Source organism: Asterias amurensis, chromosome 1, assembly GCF_032118995.1.
Source record: "Asterias amurensis chromosome 1, ASM3211899v1".
Lineage (NCBI taxonomy): Eukaryota > Metazoa > Echinodermata > Asteroidea > Forcipulatida > Asteriidae > Asterias > Asterias amurensis.
The window spans coordinates 5,541,912-5,563,665 of record NC_092648.1 but is presented as its reverse complement, the minus strand read 5'-3'; the positions used below and the strand labels follow the sequence as shown (position 1 = coordinate 5,563,665).

At 39.1% G+C, this 21,754-nt stretch overlaps 1 protein-coding gene across 2 annotated transcripts in view; it reads left to right on the top strand.

Moving 5' to 3' along the window:
- The window catches only part of LOC139943827 (uncharacterized), a 62,647-nt gene that overhangs the window by 22,629 nt on the left and 18,264 nt on the right, over nucleotides 1-21,754 (top strand). For both annotated transcript variants that reach the window (XM_071940669.1, XM_071940661.1), the window contains 3 exons: nucleotides 13,046-13,200; nucleotides 16,434-16,578; nucleotides 21,460-21,705. In XM_071940669.1, the coding sequence (XP_071796770.1) occupies nucleotides 13,046-13,200; nucleotides 16,434-16,578; nucleotides 21,460-21,705 (546 nt within the window). The remainder of the gene's footprint in view (nucleotides 1-13,045; nucleotides 13,201-16,433; nucleotides 16,579-21,459; nucleotides 21,706-21,754) is intronic.

Here is a 21,754-nt window from a genome sequence, read left to right as displayed (position 1 = left end):
TTAATTTATCTTGTAATTTATTTGTTTTTGTAAGTTCGATATTATGGACAAGTATTCCCGCCACATGAATAACAAAAATATCTTTTAACTTGTACATATTCGAGAAGTTCCCTTGTACGTACATCGTAAGTTTGTATGTATCATGTACGTACAATATAAGTTTGGATTTATCATGTACGTACAATATACGTTTGGATGTATTATGTACGTACAAGTTTGGACGTTTCATGTAGGCCTACGTACATTGGATGTATCATACACGTACACGATAAGTTTGGATGTATCGTGTACATAGTGCAAGACATGTTATCATATACCTACACGATAAGTTTTGAGTTTATTTTGTACTTACACGACAAGCTCGTACACGATATGAGGGATTTGTTTTTAATTCATATGGCGGCAACACGCTTCCTAAAATATGCCGTAATTTATTTTTATAAAAAGTAGTTGCTAATTGGTACCAAAGGTCATCGCTTCAAGCACAGAAGTTGTTTTGTTATTGACAGATCTGGTCAATCATTATACGACATTAGATGTTCACCATGGTGTTTTAAACATTCAACTCTTCTGAGATTAAAAGAATAATGAAAAGTAACTTTCAATTCCAAACTGAATTACTGGCCCCATCGCCTCTGTTGTTTTTATAACCGACTCTCTACTAAAGTTTGTTGAGATATATGAACCTCGATGAACTTTAGAATGCTACTTTCAAGAGTCAGGAAGGCAGTGCCAAAACGTGGCACGCCCCAAGGCATTGCGCAGACCTTGTTGGACTTGGCTTCGTGAAGGCCAAGAATATATAGATGCACATTCCACGCAATCTCTATGGGGAGTTTCGAGCCCATTTTTTCAGTCATTGTTGATTTAGGTGTTTCGGACGTAAACATTGTGGTAGCATGGTGGTTATTGGTGTCTTACTTTGTGGTTCTATGAGGGAGATGAGTGGGACCATGTTGGACCAGAGAAACTCAATGATTTGGACGCAGGGGGTTGTCGTGTGGCTAAATTTGATTTGTGACGAGCCCAGTACGGACAATTTTCCACCCCTTTCTTTTTTAGTTTATAGTTAATTTATTTCCACTTAATCATATAAAATGGAATTTTTTTAACATTATTTACATGAGAAAAAATCTAATATATTAGGTGGGTCTCCTATCAGCAAGCTTGTTGGATGGAGACCTTCCGAAAATTTAAATTGTACGTCTTTCATGGGCGTTCACTGCGCTAGTCCTGCGCTAGTATTTATACGAACTAAGTCTTTGTGTGTGGACTGCTGTGATATGTCATAGTCTACTTGTAAACCACCAGACATCTGAATCTTAAAGGGAAGTAGTGGTTGTGTAAAAATATAACAGTTGTTATGCCCCAAAATTTGTAACTGAGAAGCATTACCGCGTAACGCTTCTCAGATTGTGTATTCGTGTTGGGGATTATACTCTTCCTGCGTGTACATTTGCTCCGGATGTTCGGCATCTCCTGTATCTCAAAACGCGATAAAATATCCATGGTCCGATTTCATAAAGCCTGTAAGCACAAAAATTTGCTTAGCATGAAATTTCTTCCTTGAGAAAAGCAAGATTACCAACCAAATTTTTAATTTGTTGCATATTGCTTGTTACTGGCATTCAGCTGTTATCCTGAAAATCACGTGTAAAGTTGGTTGGTAATCCTGTTTTTATCAAGGAAGAAATTTCATGCTAAGCAATGTTTTTGTGCTTACAGGCTTTATGAAATTGGGCCCTGATGCTTAGTTTTATTGTATACATCCATTTTCATATAGGATTAAGACATATAAAAAATATTTAAAAAACTTCGCCTTTAAGAAATCGTACACAACATACAATATCAGATGTGATGTTATTGAATCATCATGAAAACTACGGGAGTCCTGTGCTATTCTTATATATATTTAAGTATCCTGAACTAACAATAACACTGCCTTAAAGGGAGTACGTGAATAGATTCAACCAATGTTTTCCCCAAGCAATAAGGTCGATCATGGCCTCCTGTTCGCCCTCAGTAGACCACTGCTACATTCCCCACATGCTGTCACGTAGTTGACAGCCGGATGCTGCCCGGGCGTATCGCTCAGTCGCCCCCGCTGACTGCTCGCTCTGGTCCCGCCGTTTTGATATTTATGGCATCAGAGATATATCAAACGGAAATCAAAATGAGACACTTTGTATTATATAGGAAATGGTCCAGAAATACTGTAAATTATTACTGGCTGTAGAGTAAAAAGACAGATATGCGGAATCCCATAGGTCTGAAGCGTTGAAGCTGTAGGACAAACGAAATACCGAAATAAATAATGGCTCTTGAAAACATGTGCTGTAGGTAGGCCTATTCCCTTTTTATCGTTTCTATTTTGTGACCTCAACTTGTCGTGGCCTCAACTCTTAAGAGGATTTTAGGGGCTGCTACTTATGTGTAGAGGAGGACAAGAGTTTTAACAGCTTGGTGACGTTATTTTCTTGGTTTAAGATGGGTGGAGACTATTACATCGGATATGGTAAATTTGTACAGGTAATAGCCATTGTTCGTCTGAAATAAAATCAGTGTTTGAAATTATAGTTTTGGGCCTAAACGGTGGCATAAATCAGGTCCAAAACAAAAGGTATGGAATTACCTCAAGTTGTGGCGTTTTGTAAATGACTACTGATGACCCCTTGCACGATGTCACAGCCCTAATATTCAGGACCATTTATTGAAATGCTGTCGTTCAACACAATAATGCACATATGTCAAAATTACAAAATCAATATCGTATGAGGTATGATATAGGTATACACTGATTCAACAATGAGCAGCAAATTAAAGACAACATTTAGGTATTAAAGGCAGTGGACACTATTGGTAATTACTCAAAAAAATTATTAGCATAAAACCTTACTTGGTAACGAGTAATGGGGAGAGGTTGATAGTATAAAACATTGTGAGAAACGGCTCCCTCTGAAGTAACGTAGTTTTCGAGAAAGATGTAATTTTCCACGAATTTGATTTCGAGACCTCTCGGAATTAGATTTTGAGGTCTCGAAATCAAGCATCTGGAAGCACACAACTTCGTGTGACCATGGTGTTTTTTCTTTCATTATTATCTCGCAACTTCGACGACCAATTGAGCTCAATTTTTCACAGGTTTGTTATTTTATGCATATGTTGAGATACACCAAGTGAAAAGACTGGTATTTGACAATTATCAATAGTTCCCAGTGTCTTTAAGACGCCCTCGCTGATGTCAATAAAGACTTGTCTTGGTTGAGAGTTTGGGCGGCACGACGTATACGCGTGCACGTTTCCATTGTTTGACTTCAGCAGTGGCTGCCAATGCAAGGGATCCATTGGTGTACTAGTATTTCGTGTCAAAAAGCAGCCAGGAGTTCTCCGTTTGGTCTTTGTCTTGTTTAAAAATGGACTATGGCATATGACGTCACATGACCTTACAGCGCCCTCATCGAGGTCAATGAAGACATGTCATTGGCTGAGAGTTGTGTGCGGCACGCCGTACACTCGTGCATATTTCCATTGTTATACCCCAACAATTATTAAAAGTCTTTAAACAAATTTGTTGAATAGTTGAATCACATATTTCTCCAACTTAATTTTGTTTGCCTGTATGAATTAATGGTGGCTTCGGCTCAGTGGCTGTGCAAATGAGTCTATGGGCCTTTACGAATCCACGATTTCGGATTCGGCTTCAGGTTACGTCCTCTTGTCTGAAGCCCTGAGCGCGTACGCAAAGCACGCTAAGTGTCAAAACAACCGCAGGGCCAAGCTAGCCAGGGCCCAATTTCATAGAGCTGCTAAGCACAAACATTTGCTAAGCATGAAATTTCTTCCCTGATAAAAACAGGATTACCAGCCAAATTTCCATTTGTTACATAGTGCTCGTTACTGGTATTCAGCTTTTGTTTGCTTATCCTGAAAATCACATGGAAATTTGGTTGGTAAACCTGTTTTTATCAAGGAAGAAATTTCATGCTAAGCAAATTGCTGTGCTTAGCAGCTCTATGAAACTGGGCCCTGAGCCGAATCTGGATCCGAAGCCTTGGTTTCGAAAAGGGCCACGGTGTTCCAACCAAAGGTTTTTGAATAATGTCAAAACAGTACGGCAGTTGGTAGAGTTCATTGTCGGGTCTGAGGCTTTGTCTTGTTTTCGACGAAATCCAATTATCAGTCTGTTGTTGCACAATAGTACTGCCGTGCCATACATTCGGTTTCCCCCACAGTTGGGTCTCGACAAATAAACACAGCAATCTGAGGTTAGCTTTCGGGGAGTGAGCGATTGAAAGAAATATATTCATATACATTGTACGACATTCACATTTGTTTATTTGGACTAACCGAATTTCGGGCAGTGTTTATGCCTAAATATGGAAAACCGAAAAACAGTGTGAAATTCCATACATATTTGGTGAGAATCACGATGTTATTTTGAGATGTGACTCTGACTTTTTCAAAATTTGGTGATAATTGTTATTATTTAGTCCTTAATTAAGTAAATGTGGGATTTTAAACCGCCTATTTCTCCAGCGTTGTTTTGTTTTACTGTATAAATTAATAGTGGCTTCGGCCCACAGTGGCTTATGCCGAATCGCTGAAATGTCCTATTGTTCAACATACAAGCCGCTGCAGCTAACAGCCATAGCCAACAGCCATAGCCAATAGTCATAGACAACAGTTATAGCAGTAGCTGAATTTCGGAAAGCGTCTAAGATCCTCCATGTGTTTTGTGATATAAATAATAATGATAGGTGAACTTCAAACAAATTAATTTCGTGTTGGAACTTCTATACTTGGAACTTTTAAGTTATAACTCGCTTATTTGCACAATAATACTAATACAACTCTATGTCTCGTCCAAGCAATGTGAAATGGTTGTGTCACAAAGTAAAGCCTGTCACGATGTGGAAGATGCGTAAGAACATTTGTTCATTTGCTGAAGGCACACTTGGCATAATGAGGTATAGGCCAATCAACAAATGCAAAGCCATACAAGTTGTTGGTGTTTCGGTTTAGACGTCTTTCTAAGGAGCTTAGTTTGTGAAGAAAACAAGCTGATGTTTTGACAGCTTTTAATAACGGTCGTTTTTTTTAACTAAAATATTTACCAAGAGAAAATAAAATTGCCTGACGTTTTGAACTACGCAGAGTCTTTCTCGAAAGCTAAATGACAACAAGAATCATGAACAGGTAACTGAGTTTAAAGACATTGGACACTATTGGTAATTGTCTTTACAGTTGGTGTATCTCAACATATGCATAAAACAAATTTTTTTTGAAAAATTGGGCTCAATCGGTCGTCGAACTTGCGAGATACAAATGGAAAAAAACCATCCTTGTTAGACGAAGTTGTGTGCTTTCAGATGCTTGATTTTGAGACCTCAAATTCTATAATCTGAGTTCTAAAAATCAAATTCGTGGAAGATTACTTCTTTCTCGAAAACTACATTACTTCAGAGGGAGCCGTTCCTCACAATGTTTTGTACTACCAACCTCTACCCATTACTCATTACCAAGAAAGGTTTTAAGCTAATGATTATTTTGAGTAATTACCAATAGTGTCCAGTGCCTTTAACATGAGCAGTGAAGTGGTTAGATTTGCTTGTCTATTCTGAACAAGTGCTCACTCCATTGTGTGAAGGCCGAGTTTAGAAGACTGTTTCAATAATTGTTTTCCCACTTTCTCAACACTTTTCTTATCTGGTGACAGGCTGTCTTGGTAATATCAACCTCCGGATTCATCGACATTGTTCAAAGCCTTTCTTAGAAATATTATTGTAGAAAGAAATAACCTTCCCTTTCGTAGGTCCATCACTCAGCCTCCATGAAATGCAACTAATATAAGAGCAAAACAGCTCCGAGGCTTTTCGGGAGCATTTACAGCAGTCACTCTAACAATCAAGTCCCGTAGTTTGGGGGCCTTTTTTTATAACGAACAACAAGGTTACTGAAAAGCACTGGACACGTACGGTATGTCAAAGACCAGTATTCTCACTTAAAGACAGTGGTCACTATTGGTAATTGTCAAAGACTAGCCTTCACAGTTGGTGTATCTCAACATAATTGTGCATAATAACAAACTGTGAAAATTTGAGCTCAATCGGTCATCAAAGTTGCGAGATAATAATGAAAGAAGAAAACACCCATGTCACACGAAGTTCTATGCGTTTAGATGGTTGATTTCGAGACCTCAAGTTCTAAATCTGAGGTCTCGAAATCAAATTCGTGGAAAATTACTTCTTTCTCGAAAACTATGGCACTTCAGAGGGAGCCGTTTCTCATAATGTTTTATACCATCAACCTCTCCCCATTACTTGTCACTAAGAAAGGGTTTATGCTAATAACTATTATGAGTACTTACCAATAGTGTCCACTGCCTTTAATGTATATGCATAAAATAACAAACCTGTGAAAAATTGGGCTCAATTGGTCGTCGAATTTGCAAAAGAACAATGACAAAAAGAGGCTTCAGTTGACGTATTTTATTATTTGAGTGAGAAATTACCCTTTTTCTCAAAAACTATGTAACGTCAGAGGTAGCCGTTTCTCGCACTGTTTTACTATCGACAGCTCTCTATTGCCCGTACCAAGTAAGTTGTTATGCTAACAATTATTTTGAGTTATTACTATGTCCAGTGCCTCTAATCCCGGTAGTTTTTCCCGTTCGGCCGGGGAACTACCTCTTCTAATAAAACAAGACTTTGAACACTTAACCTTTCCTCCAGGAAGACGAACCGAAGAATGAGATCTTAAGAAAGAAACATAAACAACAATACAATTTTGCCACAAGGTTAAGTCCTTGCTCTAGGGTTAAACATTCCAATAATTACAAATAGCATATTGTTCGTCGTATATAATGAACACTCATAGTCAATGAAACTCTTACCCCAATTTATATTGTAACATTTGAGGCACTGCTGTACACCTTCGGTAAATGTCAAAGACCAGCCGTTGATTTCACTAAGAGTTAGGACTCGTCTTATCTCGAGTTAGGACGAGTAACTCGTCCTAACGAAGGATTAATCTTAAGGTCTGAATGCTGCAGTGCACGGTTGGGACTCGTCCTAAGTCCTAAGATTAGTCTTAAAGTAGGAAGAGTTTTGTGAAATCGACGGCTGCATTCTCACTTGGTTTATCCCAACATATGCACAAAATAACAAGTGAACATTTGGACTCAATTTGTCATAGAAGTTGCAAAAGAATAACGAAGAAATACGCTCTTGCATAAACTTGTGGGCTTTCAGATGCATAATAAAAGGCTTCAGGCCTGTCTGAAGTCTTTTAATATTTGAGGGAGATATTACCTCTTTCTTCAAAGGGAGCCGTTTCTCACACGGTTGTTTAATGCTAACCATGATACTTTGAGTGATTACCAATGGTGTCCAGTGCCTTTAATTATTGTTCCAAGTAGTGATGGAGTCATTGTTTGAGACCCAGTGGTAAATCATGATGACGACCATAGTAGTATTGACCTCAAAGGGCCGAGTCACAGCAAGTAGCCAGACAAAAATAATTAAGTTTACCTTCGGGAGGCCAGGCTCTCTTATTTACTGTAATATAGTAGAAAAATAAACACAGGTTAACTCCGTAAAAAAAAAAAAAAAAAAAGTTTTTGAATATTTAGCTTGTTTCATTTTTTATTAATAGCATTAAACCTAGATGAAAGTACCCCCACCCCCATTTTCCATTTTGAGCCCATATGAAATTGAAATTGAAATTGAAATTGAAACTGAAATTGAAATTGAGCCTATATGAAATATGGCCTGTGATAAATCTCTCATATCTAGCACATGAATGATTATCACTGCACATGTGTATGCTGCTTGTCCGCTACCGTGACCTCGTAGGGCGAACGAACGTCTACCTCGCATCGATCCTAAACGGTCCGATTGTCAATGGAATGTACGGGCACGTGCCGCCGTCTTGCCCCTTGACTTCCCTCTATTCACTTATCAGTTGTTGTGGAGGTGTTAGTCGGTTTGTTTTAGTCGTTCATCCAAGACGTAAATCACCTGTTGACCTCTCATCTATAGTCTGGACTTGGAAATGTGGCATTGAAGATTGTCCTTGTGTTGCGTTATGAATAATATCCAATCGTAATGTGCTTCCTCATGTGAAGATTGATGCTGCTTGTAATGAAAACTACCAAAAACATGGACCAACTCACCTTGAATACCTAATGTCTGTGATACAAATGTAATGCCATAAGGCACTGCAGCCGATTTCACGAAACGCTAGGATTAGTCATATGTCAAGTGACTCTCTTATTTGTAAAAGAGTGAAAAGGCACTCTTTGACGAGCCATATGAAGGACAACTCTTTTTTGAGTGGTCTTCCACTCTTTAAGATTGAAGTTTGCATCTTTTTGAGTGATTTTTCACTCAGTCCTGGAGTCAAACACCTCTAAAAGAGCGAAATAATCACCACTCTTTTTCAAGAGATGTTTGAAATGTTAAGAGTGGTGTTTTCATTTTTTTACATTTAGAGAGTAGGATGAGTAACTTGTCCTAACTTAGGATGGGTTCAAGTCTTATGATTAATCCTAAGTTAGGAAGAGTTAGGTGAAACCGACGGCTTGCTACCTTTGGTAATTGTCAAAGACAAACAGAGTATACTGTTCGAAATGTTTAGACCAAGCCGGCTCTTTACAGAGCCAACGCTCCCTCAAAAGAGAATTAATACATGGTTTTGTCTTATAAGGCTCACAGTTATTTGAATATCAACCAATCCTGAAGAGAACATTACATTCACAATGCATAAGTGTTTGAGTTATTGGTTTGAGATACTCCAAATGGTATAAATGCAAGCTCGTCTCAAGTAGGCCTACCCTTTGACGCGAAGTTGTCTTATCACTCCTTCATGTCATCAAATTTGAGTGATTTGGCCGTTGTGCTATCAAGCGCCATGACGTCATTGAAACCCTCCATTTGTCTTACGATAACGTCATAATATAAAGTGCAATGATTGATTCACTTGTAATCGTTCGCATCTGTGAGTTTTTATAATAATGTAGAGGAATGGTTGGCGTGCTTGTTTCTCCGGCAAGGGTTTGCAAGAATGTGACAAGAAAAATGTTCCCTCTGTAAACAAGTGTGGCGATGTGTGGTTTACAGATCACGGGCTGCACGGAACATTGTTTGTGTTCAGGGCCTTGTCACACGCGGTTACTCTCTTCCCATCAGGTACGCTAACTTCGCTAGTGAACGCTAACGGTGGCCAAGCTCGCTGCTAACTTCGCTGCTAACTTCTGGTAACGTAACTAATCTTAGCTAGCTGTAAAACATTATTTCATGTTACGACGCTGTATATTTGTTTATCATGCATGGTGTTGCACATAGGCCCTATGCATTTTTCTCTCACTTGCCGCCGAAGGGTTAAGTTTATAAGTATTGTTTGAAGCTTTGCATGGTGTATAGAAATAAAAAGAAAACTATAATAAATAGTTGATATTTGACTTGACATAATCTACATTCCTTATGAAAGTTACATCATATACTCATAACATAAGGTATGTTCACACGAAACCAACTACAGTGTATGTTACATGGCCACTTGGGTAGCACATGGATAATTTTTTAACAATGTTTTATTTACGATCCACACTTAAAGGAACACGTTGCCTTGGATCGGTCGAGTTGGTCTTTGAAAAGCGTTGTAACCGTTTTTTATAAAATGCATATGGGTAGAAAGATGTTGTAAAAGTAGAATACAATGATCCACACAAACATGCCTCGAAATTGCGTGGTTTTCCTTTTACCTCGTCGACTAACACGTCGGCCATTTATGGGGGTCAAAATTTTGACTCCCATAAATGGCCGACCGTGTTAGTTCGCACAGTAGAAGGAAAACCACGCAATTTCGAGGCAAACTTGTGTGGATCATTGTATTCTACTTTTAAAACATCTTTCCAACCATATGCATAATATACAAAACGGTTACAAACGCTTTTGTTTTGACCAACTCGTCCGATCCAAGGCAACGTGTTCCTTTAAAGACTATGGACAGTAATTGTCAAAGAAAAGTCTTCACAGTTGGTGTATATCAACATATGCATAAAATAACAAACCTGTGCAAATTTGAGCTCAATCAGTCGTCAAAGTTGTGAGATGATAATGAAAGAAAAAACACCCTTGTCACACGAAGTTGTGTGGTTTCTGATGCTTAATTTCGAGACCTCGAATTCTAAACTTGAGGTCTCGAAATCAAATTCTTGGAAAATTACTTCTTTCTCGAAAACTAAGTCACTTCAGAGGGAGCTGTTTCTCACAATGTTTTATACTATCAACCTCTCCCCAATTACTTGTAATCAAGAAAGGTTTTATGATGATAATTATTTTGAGTAATTACCACTGCCTTTAAAACTATGTGAACATCAAAACTTGTTATTTGATTTTACCCCTACACCGATGTATGTAAAGCACCGATGTATGTATATGAGCCTCCCGACTCAGTACTTTCCCGAGTTCTGTGGATTTTTTAAGCATCTCGGGTTGGACTCGAACCCACGACCTTTGCCTCTTCTTATTGGAACTGTAAATATTTGCCATTTACCATAACATATTTTCGTCAATTTCCTGTGTTAGGCCTACTTCTGTTTGTGCACATTATAGAAGATATTCATTTACCTTGGCTGGGATTTAATTGATCTATTTTTTCGCTTACGACCCTGGAATGTTACTGGCGTGTACAATGATAATGTGTCAATTACATGGAGGTATGTTTGTGCAGCGGTTCCTCTACCCTGCATAATGTGATAGACAATGGATTCTCAACATTCAATATAGGTAGACTATATATATATATACAGGAAAATTGATTGATGTATAAGCTTGTTTGTTTGTAAGTGCAGTCCCTGCTGCCTTGAATTGCATTGACAAATGGTCGAATTGTTTGTTTGTAATATTAAAGGCAGTGGACACTATTGGTAATTACTCAAAGTAATTATTAGCATAAAACCTTTCTTGATTACGAGTAATGGGGAGAGGTTGATAGTATAAAACATTGTGAGAAACGGCTCCCTCTGAAGTGACGTAGTTCGCGAGAAAGAAATAATTTTCTACGAATTTGATTTCGAGACCTCAAGTTTAGAATTTGAGGTCTCAAAATCAAGCATCAGAAAGCACACAACTTCGTAAGACAAGGGTGTTTTTTCTTTCATTCATATCTCGCAACTTCGACGACTAATTGAGCTCAAATTTTCACGGGTTGGTTATTTTATGCATATGTTGAGATACACCAAGTGAGAAGACTGGTCTTCGACAATTACCAATAGTGTCCAATGTCTTTAATGTCTCTATTTATGCGTTCCTTTTTCTTGTACATGTAGTAGGCCTATACTAAAGCATGATTGCTAACCATTGGTGCACACGGGATCGGCCATTTTGTACTTACAGCCTCGGTTTAGAGTACGCGGTCTTTCTGTTGAAGATATGTTAAATTTGTGAAGATTCATGTTACAGGCACTGGACACATTCGGTAGTTGACAAATACCAAAATTATCACTTGGTGTATCCCAACATATGCATAAAATAACAAATCTGTGAAGTTCGGACTATATTGGTCATCGAAGTTGCAAGAGAATAATGAAAGAAAAATACACTTGTTGCACAGATTTGTGTGGTTTTAGATGCCTAAAAAATATTTTAAAAATTTCAGGCATTTTGAGTAATTACCAATAGTGTCCAGTGCCTTTAAATATCTCCACACACTCCGACCTTGTCTTGATAAGAATAACAAAAAAAGGTTATAACGGTGCCAATAACAAACAGTCCAATACGAACGTGACTTCTGCTGTCAGAACCACAAACCTAATGACATATTTCAAATTTCAATCACACGTGCTAAAACTACTCAAAATTTGGACTTGAAAATTATCGTTAGCCAGATAACAGGCAGTTATTTTTATGCGTGAGTGTTTCGCCCACGCGGTCTTTCATCCTCCAAGTGCTAAAGGAGCGATCGTAAAAGCAAGGGTAATATAAATTATTATCATTTTATCATCTCGATAGAAAATGAGAGCTGTTCTAAACATGAGCGGTGATGACGTATTAAGCATGATTTACTGGGAGTAGTAATAGTATGGTGTGTTATATCTGAACCCTAATTACCCTAACTCGCGCAGGCAGGGTCCGACAACTATGCCTAAAGACTAACAGATTTAAGGATTCCTTTCTGCCTAGTAAGCTTTTTAATAGTATATGGTCGAGATAACCTGGTCTGCTTTCTACTTTTTACATGCCTTCACTCTTTCATATTTGTATATTCCTGTAAATTTGTATTCGTGTTGTCTATTGTTTGTATGCCTTTACTTGTATTTATTCTTCATGTACACAGAGAAGACACATTTCATATTTCTATCATAACAATAAAACATATTTTTTATGTTTTAATCTTTAATCTTTAATCTACAAATTTGAATTGATGACGTCACACAGACAGAATAGTCTAACCCGTTGCGGTTTGGTTTTTCCAAGAGGACTCAACGCGATTTCGTCACAGGGTCACATGGGAATTTTGGTGTAAAATTGGTTCCTTTTGATTTGTGTCACTGTAGGCTGGTTTTTCACGATGTTATTCTAGCCGCAAATCATGGAAATAATGAATTCACATTCAAACTGAAATACTACCTTATTAAAGGAATGTCCACATAGTGACTGTAACACAGAGCTGTGTGTTTTATAGACAAAATGACCATGGACCCCACAAGGGAATTATGTGTTCATCATGGACCCAGCAAATGAATTCTTTAAAAAAGGGGAATAATATAGAACAGCAATAGGCGGACCCCACAAAAAGGATCCGGAAGGTCGTGTGTGTATGTATCTCGTGCTCTTGCAGATTCTGTCTACATAGGATTACACATGACGTCATTGACCGCCATACTTGATGTAGAACAATGGAAAAGTGCACGCGTGTACGCGCTTCGCACTACATCAGCCATTGATAGCCTTTCACGCGTGTTTCATCAAAGATGGCGGCCAATGCAAGGGGTATATTGTTTCTATCATGATGTACACATGTTTTTTTTTTTTTGTGACAGGTCCAATGAATGTGAGTATTCGGAGTGCCTCACCGACATCCATCAACCTAAGCTGGGATCCATTCTTACCGGCTGGAAGTAGTAATGGACAGTACATAGTGTATTACACTGATGCGTTCACTGAGACTATTTCAGGATGGCAAAGTGTGATTGAGGTAAGTATCAAATCATTGGGTCCAGTCTTTGAAAAGTGCCAAGCTTGGGTGGTGCCCGATGTGGTGACAGAGGAGACCCAAAATGCACCCACACTATTTTCATCTTGCTCATCACCCACTTATCCGGTATGTGGGGTCCTGCGTGCTATTGTTTTTCTATTATTCCCTTTTCTACAGAATTACCTTGTTGGGTGCAGGTTGAGCTTAACAATTCTCTTGTGGGGTATATTGTCCAACCACCGGTGGTCCAATTGTGTAAAAGACCCCGCAAGTGCATTCCCGTGACCGCACACAATTTCCAAAGTGACATTTTGCAAACAATAGCCGCAGCATGTGACATCAATCCAAGAGGTCAATAACTAAACTCCGTATAAAAGTATTGTCCCCATTTTCGTCCTCTTCTCTAAGCTACCGTTTTTGAGAAGTCCTGTAAGATAGTTATAAAAATGTGTTTTTGTATTTTGTTGCATGCTCAGTGGTTGAGAGTAATATTGATTGCAGATGCGTGTGAAGGCATACAACTCATCTGTCAAGTTGATATTCCCGAAGGACCTACACTTTCCATTTAGTTTGCGAAAAAAGTTAGTGGACGGAGAAAGGGAAAGTTCAGGTTGTGCATCAATCACTTTTTGTTCAAGGATTAATAGTTGAAATGTTTGGGGCTTAGTTTCTTAATGGTTAGGTATGCTCCGAGGGACGTAAAGGTGACTGGGGGCGCCTGAGCGATATCACAGGTGCGCTAGAGTAGATAGCATCGGGTTCCATTATGTTTGCATTCTGAGCTCCCTTCATTTTCCTTTGCGATTTTTTTTTAATTCATAAAAGTGTTATATATGATATAGTTATTTATCAAGTCTAGTAGGATGTTTGGTGTGGAAACACATGTACTTATAACCCAATCTCTTTGCACGTTTTTGCAGTTGTGCACAGCCAAAGTCATGGGTACACTTTTTCACCAAAAATGAACAACATACTTTTTGAAGATCTTGTTTTCAACAAAGTCAAGCAATAAGAGATGTTAAATTTGCATCGGGGATAAAGAATATTAATTTTGGTTTTTACCCACACACCGATGTGTGTTAGCACACACCGATGTGTGTTAGCACACTGTATACTCAATACTTCCCCGAGTATACAGTGCTAACACACATCGGTGTATAGGTAAAAACCAAAATTAATATTCTTTATCCCCGATGCAAATTTAACAACTCTTATCTATCATTGCAGTACCCGCTGCCAAAACATAGGATTCGAACTGCCTCTAGCTACCGGGCAATCTCGGTGGTCTAGTTGGTAAGACACTGCTCTAGAATTGCAAGGGTCGTGGGTACGAATCTTACCCGAGTAACATGTCTGTGATATTTTTCACAGGACTCGGGAAATTACTGAGTATACAGTGCTAACACACATCGGTGTATGGGTAAAAACCAAAATTAATAAACTCAAGCAAGTTTTATTCATCATTGACGTATCATATAATAACATTATGAAGTAGGATTTGAAACTGCGTGGTGGAAATACGATACAGTAAGGTTTGCGGAAACACTATGTAATGATATTCTCTAAATGAGTTCTGGTGTTTCTGAAAAGAACCGTTGGTTTCAACTCGACGTTTCGATCGCTATTACTTTGATCGTCTGCTGGAGAAAGACATTGTCAACTGGCATATCAATTACATTGAGATAATTACTGCTTCATCAATGGCTTTCAAACTGTTGTCCATAAAATGGAAAAGAAAATAATTGTGTACCCACGATTGTGGCTGTGCACAGTTTATTGTTTTGGCACCCATTTGATTTGCCATCAATAACACAACCTTTGAATTGACCTTCAACTGTTTTTTGCATTCATATTGATCCTCTCTAATCTCTTGTAATGAATGGAATTTTTATTACATCTCAGTGTCTTAAAGCCATTGGACACTTTCGGTAAACAGTATTGTCCAAGTCCCGCACTTCGTGTATCGCAACTTATATAATAAAATAGCAAACCTAAGAAATTTAGGCTCAATCGGTCATCGGAGTCGGGAGAAAATAACGGGAAAACCCACTCTTGTTTCCGAACGTTTCGCCGTGTCATGACATGTGTTTAAAATAAAACCGTAATTCTCGCTATCGAGAATTGATATTGTTTTAACGTTTTCTCAAAAAGTAAAGCATTTCATGGAATAATATTTCAAAAGAAGTCTTTCACCACTACCTTCTGTAAACCCTGTAAGTTATTTGTTAATCTGTGAACTTTTGTTTTCTTTTCTGTACCGAAAGTGTATAATGGCTATAATGCATTTTTGTTCCACCACACACAGACATTTCCTTGGTATCCTCAATTTATGAAAAACAATCCACCATAAGCGATTTGTCTGTTGTTCAAGGGTAAGCTCAAATTATATTTCTCGCTACTCACAGAGTCAAATATCAGACTTAGTCTGGCAACCAGATGGCATTATAACAACCAAATTAAGTTACGGCTCCCAAAATGTAATTGGCATTAAGAGAAGTCGCGGTACCAGGATAGGGCCACGGGTTGCCGTAACTATATACACCTTCGCTTATTGAATTAGATTCGTTATTGGGTAACCCTTCGAAGATGGCGCGATAAGAATGCAAAAGGTTAGACCCTTCATAACATAACTTTAATCTCTTCGGAATACTTGGCATAGACATTAACATTTTTGTTCTAACCAACATATTTAACACCTGCGTTTAACAGTCAGCCAACGGTGTTGAGGCGTGCTTTCCAGTTAGCTGGTGCGATTGTGCACAGGGAAGCATTAGTGTCAGAGTTAATGAAGAAAACAAACGTTAAAACAGCTGTTGAAAGCCAAAGTATAATAATCTTTGGTTTTTGAAACATAATGCTTTAATCCTACATAAAATGTGTTGTGTATGTTCGAATTGCGTGAACACCACGTGTATATCTACTTTGCTGAGTAGAGTTTTGTTCTTTGGGTGTTGATGATCTTTGTTTTACGAAACACGGAGTAGATTTTAGAATTCGGGAGACTTTTCTTGTCCTGCGTATTAACTACCTGAGCGGTAGGTAAGAAAATAGCCAGGGCTACTTATTTCGCTTAATGGTTCGAGTGGACTTTTTTGTTAATAACTTTGTTATTAACTTCCCGTTATAAATTTCCTGTAGGTCTTGTCATTTGTGCTGATGTTCATATTTTGCCGTCATACACGTATTCCGCCACTTATAACTCTAACAAATATCGCCCGAATTCCTTTTTATAGACAGGTAACTCTACCTTTACGTCCATTCGTGATCTTCAAAAAGGAGTGGCCTATTACTTCCGGGTCAGTTACCGACTACCTAGGCGGGGTATTCTTCTTGAGGGACCGTTGTCTGAAGTGGCTCTACATCAAACAGGAATGCCAGGTTGGTATTTCATCATTTAATTGGCTGTATCGGTTAGTACTTAAAGACACTGGACACTATTGGTAATTGTCAAAGACCAGTCTTCTCACTTGGTGTATCTCAACATATGCACAAAATAACAAACCTGTGAAAATTTGAGCTAAATTGGTCGTCGAAGTTGCGAGATAATAATGAAAGAAAAAACACCCTTGTCACGTGAAGTTGTGTGCTTTTCCGATGCTTGATTTCGAGACCTCAAATTCTAAATCTGAGGTCTCGAAATCAAATTCGTGGAAAATTACTTCTTTCTCGAAAACTACGTCACTTCAGAGGGAGCTGTTTCTCACAATGTTTTATACTATCAACCTCTCCCCATTACTCGTTACCAAGTAAGGTTTTATGCTAATAATTATTTTGAGTAATTACCATTAGTAACCAGTGCCTTTAAAGGCACTACCTTCGATTTCACCAAACTCTTCCTAACTTAGGATTTATCTTAGGACTTAGGGACGAGTTAAGTTCCGTATCCAAAGACGTTAGGACGCATTGAACCCATCCTAGTTAGGACGGGTTACTCGTCCTAATTTGAGATAGGTCTAATCTTAGTGTTTCATGGAATCGGCTCGGCTGCTGGACACTTTTAGTAATTACTCTTTGTGTTAATACTCTTTGTATAACAAGTTTGTGTGCCTTCTTCAGTCTATTCTTTACATTGTCCTTTCTCATAGATACGTATTTATGTACACAAATTCGGTATTATGTAATGTTACATTTTGTCACTTTTAAATGATTGACTAACTATGAACTATGAACTTAAAATTAATAGGATAAAAGTACTTGGAATCGAGCAATTGAGAGCTGTTGATATTATAAAACATTGTGAGAAACGACTTATTCTGAAAAAGATGATTTTGTGCAGCAAGGGTATTTTTTTGTTTAGTTGTTATTCTCTTGCAACTTCGATGACCAATTGAGCCCAAATTTTCACGGATTTTTTTTGGTTATGCATTGGGATCCATACAGTGAGAATACTGGTCTTTGACAATTACCAAAGGTCACAGGTGCCTTTAACCACTCGGCTATATGCCTCAAAAGATTATTCTACCTAAATGAAAGCTCCCAAGTTACGAAAGTTAAACCCGGGAAATTGTGCACATGGCACTGTGCTGTCATTCTGAATTATGTAAAATCTATACCGGCGAACCGCAAAATAATTTCAAAGTTAAACAGCCTTACACCGTTACGCTTCCCGTGCGAAGTTTGAGACTATAGATGGTCATATTACCCAATGTTTTAACAGCCACTCTGCTTCTATCTGGCTACGTTTATTTATATAAATGTGTTTGATATGAAAATACCTTGAAATCAATAATGGAAACTGAAATAATACACCCTTAATAATAGCGGGAATTGGAGCTTGGCCTACTTGGGGGTTTAGCCAGTTATAAACCCCATTTCCGAAGAGCTTGAAATGACAAACAAATAGCCGTTATGAAATTGCAAAAGATCAAGTGGTAATTCTTGTAACAGGATTGTGAGATATTTGGGCCTTGGCCTATTTAACATTATTAAATCCATATTTTGATACATTTAATAACTAATGCGATTGAACATAATGCATAATTTCACCTGTTAAAATTATGAAGTGCTGTTCGCTTGAAAAGTCATAGGAAGATACGCAACTGCTGAGTACTGCGCCGTTATGTAAGCTGAGGCATCTCACACGAACCGTCTACCGCAGAGGAAGGCCCCCCGAAGGTTCCCATACTTTAACACTCTTTAGATCCACACCTGATGATGCTGTTAACCCAAAAGGTTCTACTGCTGCTCACATTTTAAAGGCTTTATGTTCTGTTCCAATCTGTACGCCTCTTATTGGCCTAAGATTGCACCACAGAGCATCTAGAAAGCAAAATTGTCCGGGGCTCTTAGGCGGGCCCGGACCCATGCCGTGAAGGCTTCACACTCGCATGCTCACTCTTTGGCAGAATTGTCCACTAAAACTTGTGTCATAGATCCACACCTGAAGACGCTGTTAGACTGAAAAGGTTCTACTGCTGCTCACATTTTAAAGGCTAATGCTCTGTTCCATTTTGCCTCTTATTGGCCTAATATTGCACCACAGAGCATCTAGAATGTAAAGTTTTCCCGGGTCCTTAGGCGGGCCCGGACCCCAGGCCGTGAAAGGCTTCGCGTTCCGCTTTGAGCATGCTCCATCTTTAAAAAACACACACAGAGTTTGGGGCTAAGCAATTAGCAATACAAGGTGTTTTGACTGGTATTGTGCGATGCATTTCTACGAGTCGGACGCTATACACACCAACGTAAATACAAGAAGTATTGTATGTATATCATTTCCCCTTTAGCCAAAAGAGCTCCAGATCTTCTTTTGGGAAGTTTATCAACCAATCGGTATCTATATGTACGTATGATGACGGTATGCAAGCTGAGATAAGAAGCTCACTGCGTGATACAAATTCATTGACGTTTATAAGGACCAGCATGGGCGATCAGACTGTGTATTAGTCAAACGATCAATCACAATATGAGGCGGAATATTTCAATCAATTACACACCCTCATGAACTTATGCCGTTTCCTAATTTACGGCTACGGCTAGGCTCTGGCTGCGGCTATATCACACGTCATCATGCGTTGAAGTATGGGACATCCTTAGTATCACCCTTTATAGCATCAGCCGGAGCTGTAGCCGCCATTTTGGATGCCGGCTTTGAATGCATTAGGCATTCCATGCATAGAAACCTCTTTAAAACATTCGTGCAGTCGAAATCATAATGAGGTTGGCGCGAAAAAGGTCTGCGAACTCTTGATTGCCAACAGTACATGTGTGCACGTAGAATTACACACAAAGGTGGCACATACGATTGCTTTATAGGGCAGAAGCTGGAATGTGTGACCAGAGTTGTGTATTGAGAGATTTGGGTCGTTGAGGGATCAGTTTTCTTCGGTTGCTCGACGCCATTTTTAATCAAAAGGCACATAACTCAATGGACATTTTGGACACAAACAATCTTCTTATTGCAAGTTGTTACAACTTTTGCAATAGATGGATTGCACAGACTGATCTCTAGATAGTATAGTAGAGATCAGTGATTGCTTATAGCGTAAAACTCTCAGCCAATGATAGCCTTGCACGCGTGCTCGTTTCATGAAAGGTGGTGGTCAATGACGTCACGAGCTATCCATAAATTTACGGCTCTGTAGAGGATCCGATCACTCAGTACCACTTATTACTACGGTACATGATAGGTCATGTCTGGGTCTCGTTCTTACTATTCTGATGAAAGAGAAATGGTTCAGAATACGAGAGAACATTGATTTTAATTGGCGGTAATCGAAAACACAGAGCGACTAAGGGATTTACAAAACATGACATACGTTTCCAATTAAGCAGTCAATTACCCTTGGCAGATGTATGTGACTTGGTGGCGAATGGGGGCTTAGAACCGTAGCCATTGCTGCTTGATATTTGGCATGGTGTACTCCCTCCCCTCTTATTGTGTCTTCTTTCTGGAATCTCATAAACTCTTTAGTAATAGATGATTTTAGGCGGGGGGTACTTCTGTACTGTATGAAAAGAGTGCCTCAAAGGGAAGGTACACGTTTGGTTACGTACACGTTTGGTTACTCAAAACAAATATTAACTTAAACACTGACTTGGTAACGAGCATTGGAGAGCTGTTGATAGTTTAAAACATTGTGGGAATTGACTCCATCTGAAGTAACCAAGTGTTTGAGAAAGAGGTAATTTCTCACTAAAATAATCAAAGACTTATTAGCTAGAAGTCTTTTATTCCGATCTGAAAGCACATAAATTGATACAACAAGTTTTTTTTTTCTTTCATCATTTTCTCGCAACTTCGATGACCGATCGAGCCCAAATTTTCACAGGTTTGTTATTTTATGCTTATGATGGGATACAGTGAGAACACTGGTCTTTGACAATTACCAAACGTGTACAGTGCCTTTAAAGTCTAAGAACATTTGGGGCACCCGTTGCCATAATCGGGCATGGTATTAGCTTAGCAAACCTTTCCCTTTAACAAAGTTGTCTCTTCACAGTACGTGTACCTTAATCCACCCATTTTATTTATCAATAATAAATGGTTCTTATATAGCACTTTATCGCACACATAGGGATGTATTAAACGCTCGGTAATTTTTCCTGCAAGGTACGCGGAGCTTTTACGATTTGATTCCTTTATAGCATCATGTGTTGGTTTACAAGGTGCTGTTTTATGGCGCAATATGCAGGAACACCTGGGTGGCTCCCTTCTCTTTACGATAAGTGCACTTGGTTCTTTTACGTGCACTACACAACGCATGAGACTTACGTCCCATCCGAAGGGCGAAGCAATGTAGCTTCAGGACATATTAAGTGTCACGACCGGACACAAGTGTCACGACCGGGACTCGAACTCACACTTTGATCTACCCTTTGGTATAACCGGAGCCGGTGTTTCTAAAGCCGTCCTCAGGTCGACCTTGCGTCAACAAAAAACAATCGGTGACCGACTTTTCAGGATCACACTGCGCCTGGGCTAAGACCATCGGGAACTTTTCAGTCGGCGATTATTTAAGACCCAAGCGTAACTTCGATGATTTTAAGACAATCTAAAACAGTCGCCGCTCGAAAAGATTAACAGTCGCAAGAGTAGAAGAATTTCAACTTGTACGAAGTGATCTCGACGGTCGTCGGGGACAAATCGCAGGCGCACGATTTCTCAGTTGTTGTGATCTGAGCTTTGTCAGCGCAATGCCGACGGTTTGTTGCGGGCGCAAGAAAATCGTAGGTCGACCTGAGGCCGGCTTTGTATCCACGAGTATTAGAAATTCCGATCCGAGAGTTATATTTATCCATTTCGTTGTTGTTGGCTTTCAGCACCAACGGGAGGATGTGAACACGAGTCCAGCCACTACGACGAAGGGGAGACCATCCAGCAGACGTGTGATACGGTGTGTGATTGCCTTCTCGGCCGCTGGATCTGCAGACCGAGGAGCTGCCCTCCAACTCCGGACGTGGTCCTGTATAATCCGGTGAATTGCAGAGAGGTTCCGCATCCTGATGATCCCGAATGTTGCAACATATTTGAATGTGACGAGAGTCCGTCTGAACCTTTAAATCCAGGTAAAGTGAAAACGATACAAAGGTCTTAATCCCGGATTTAAGGGAATAT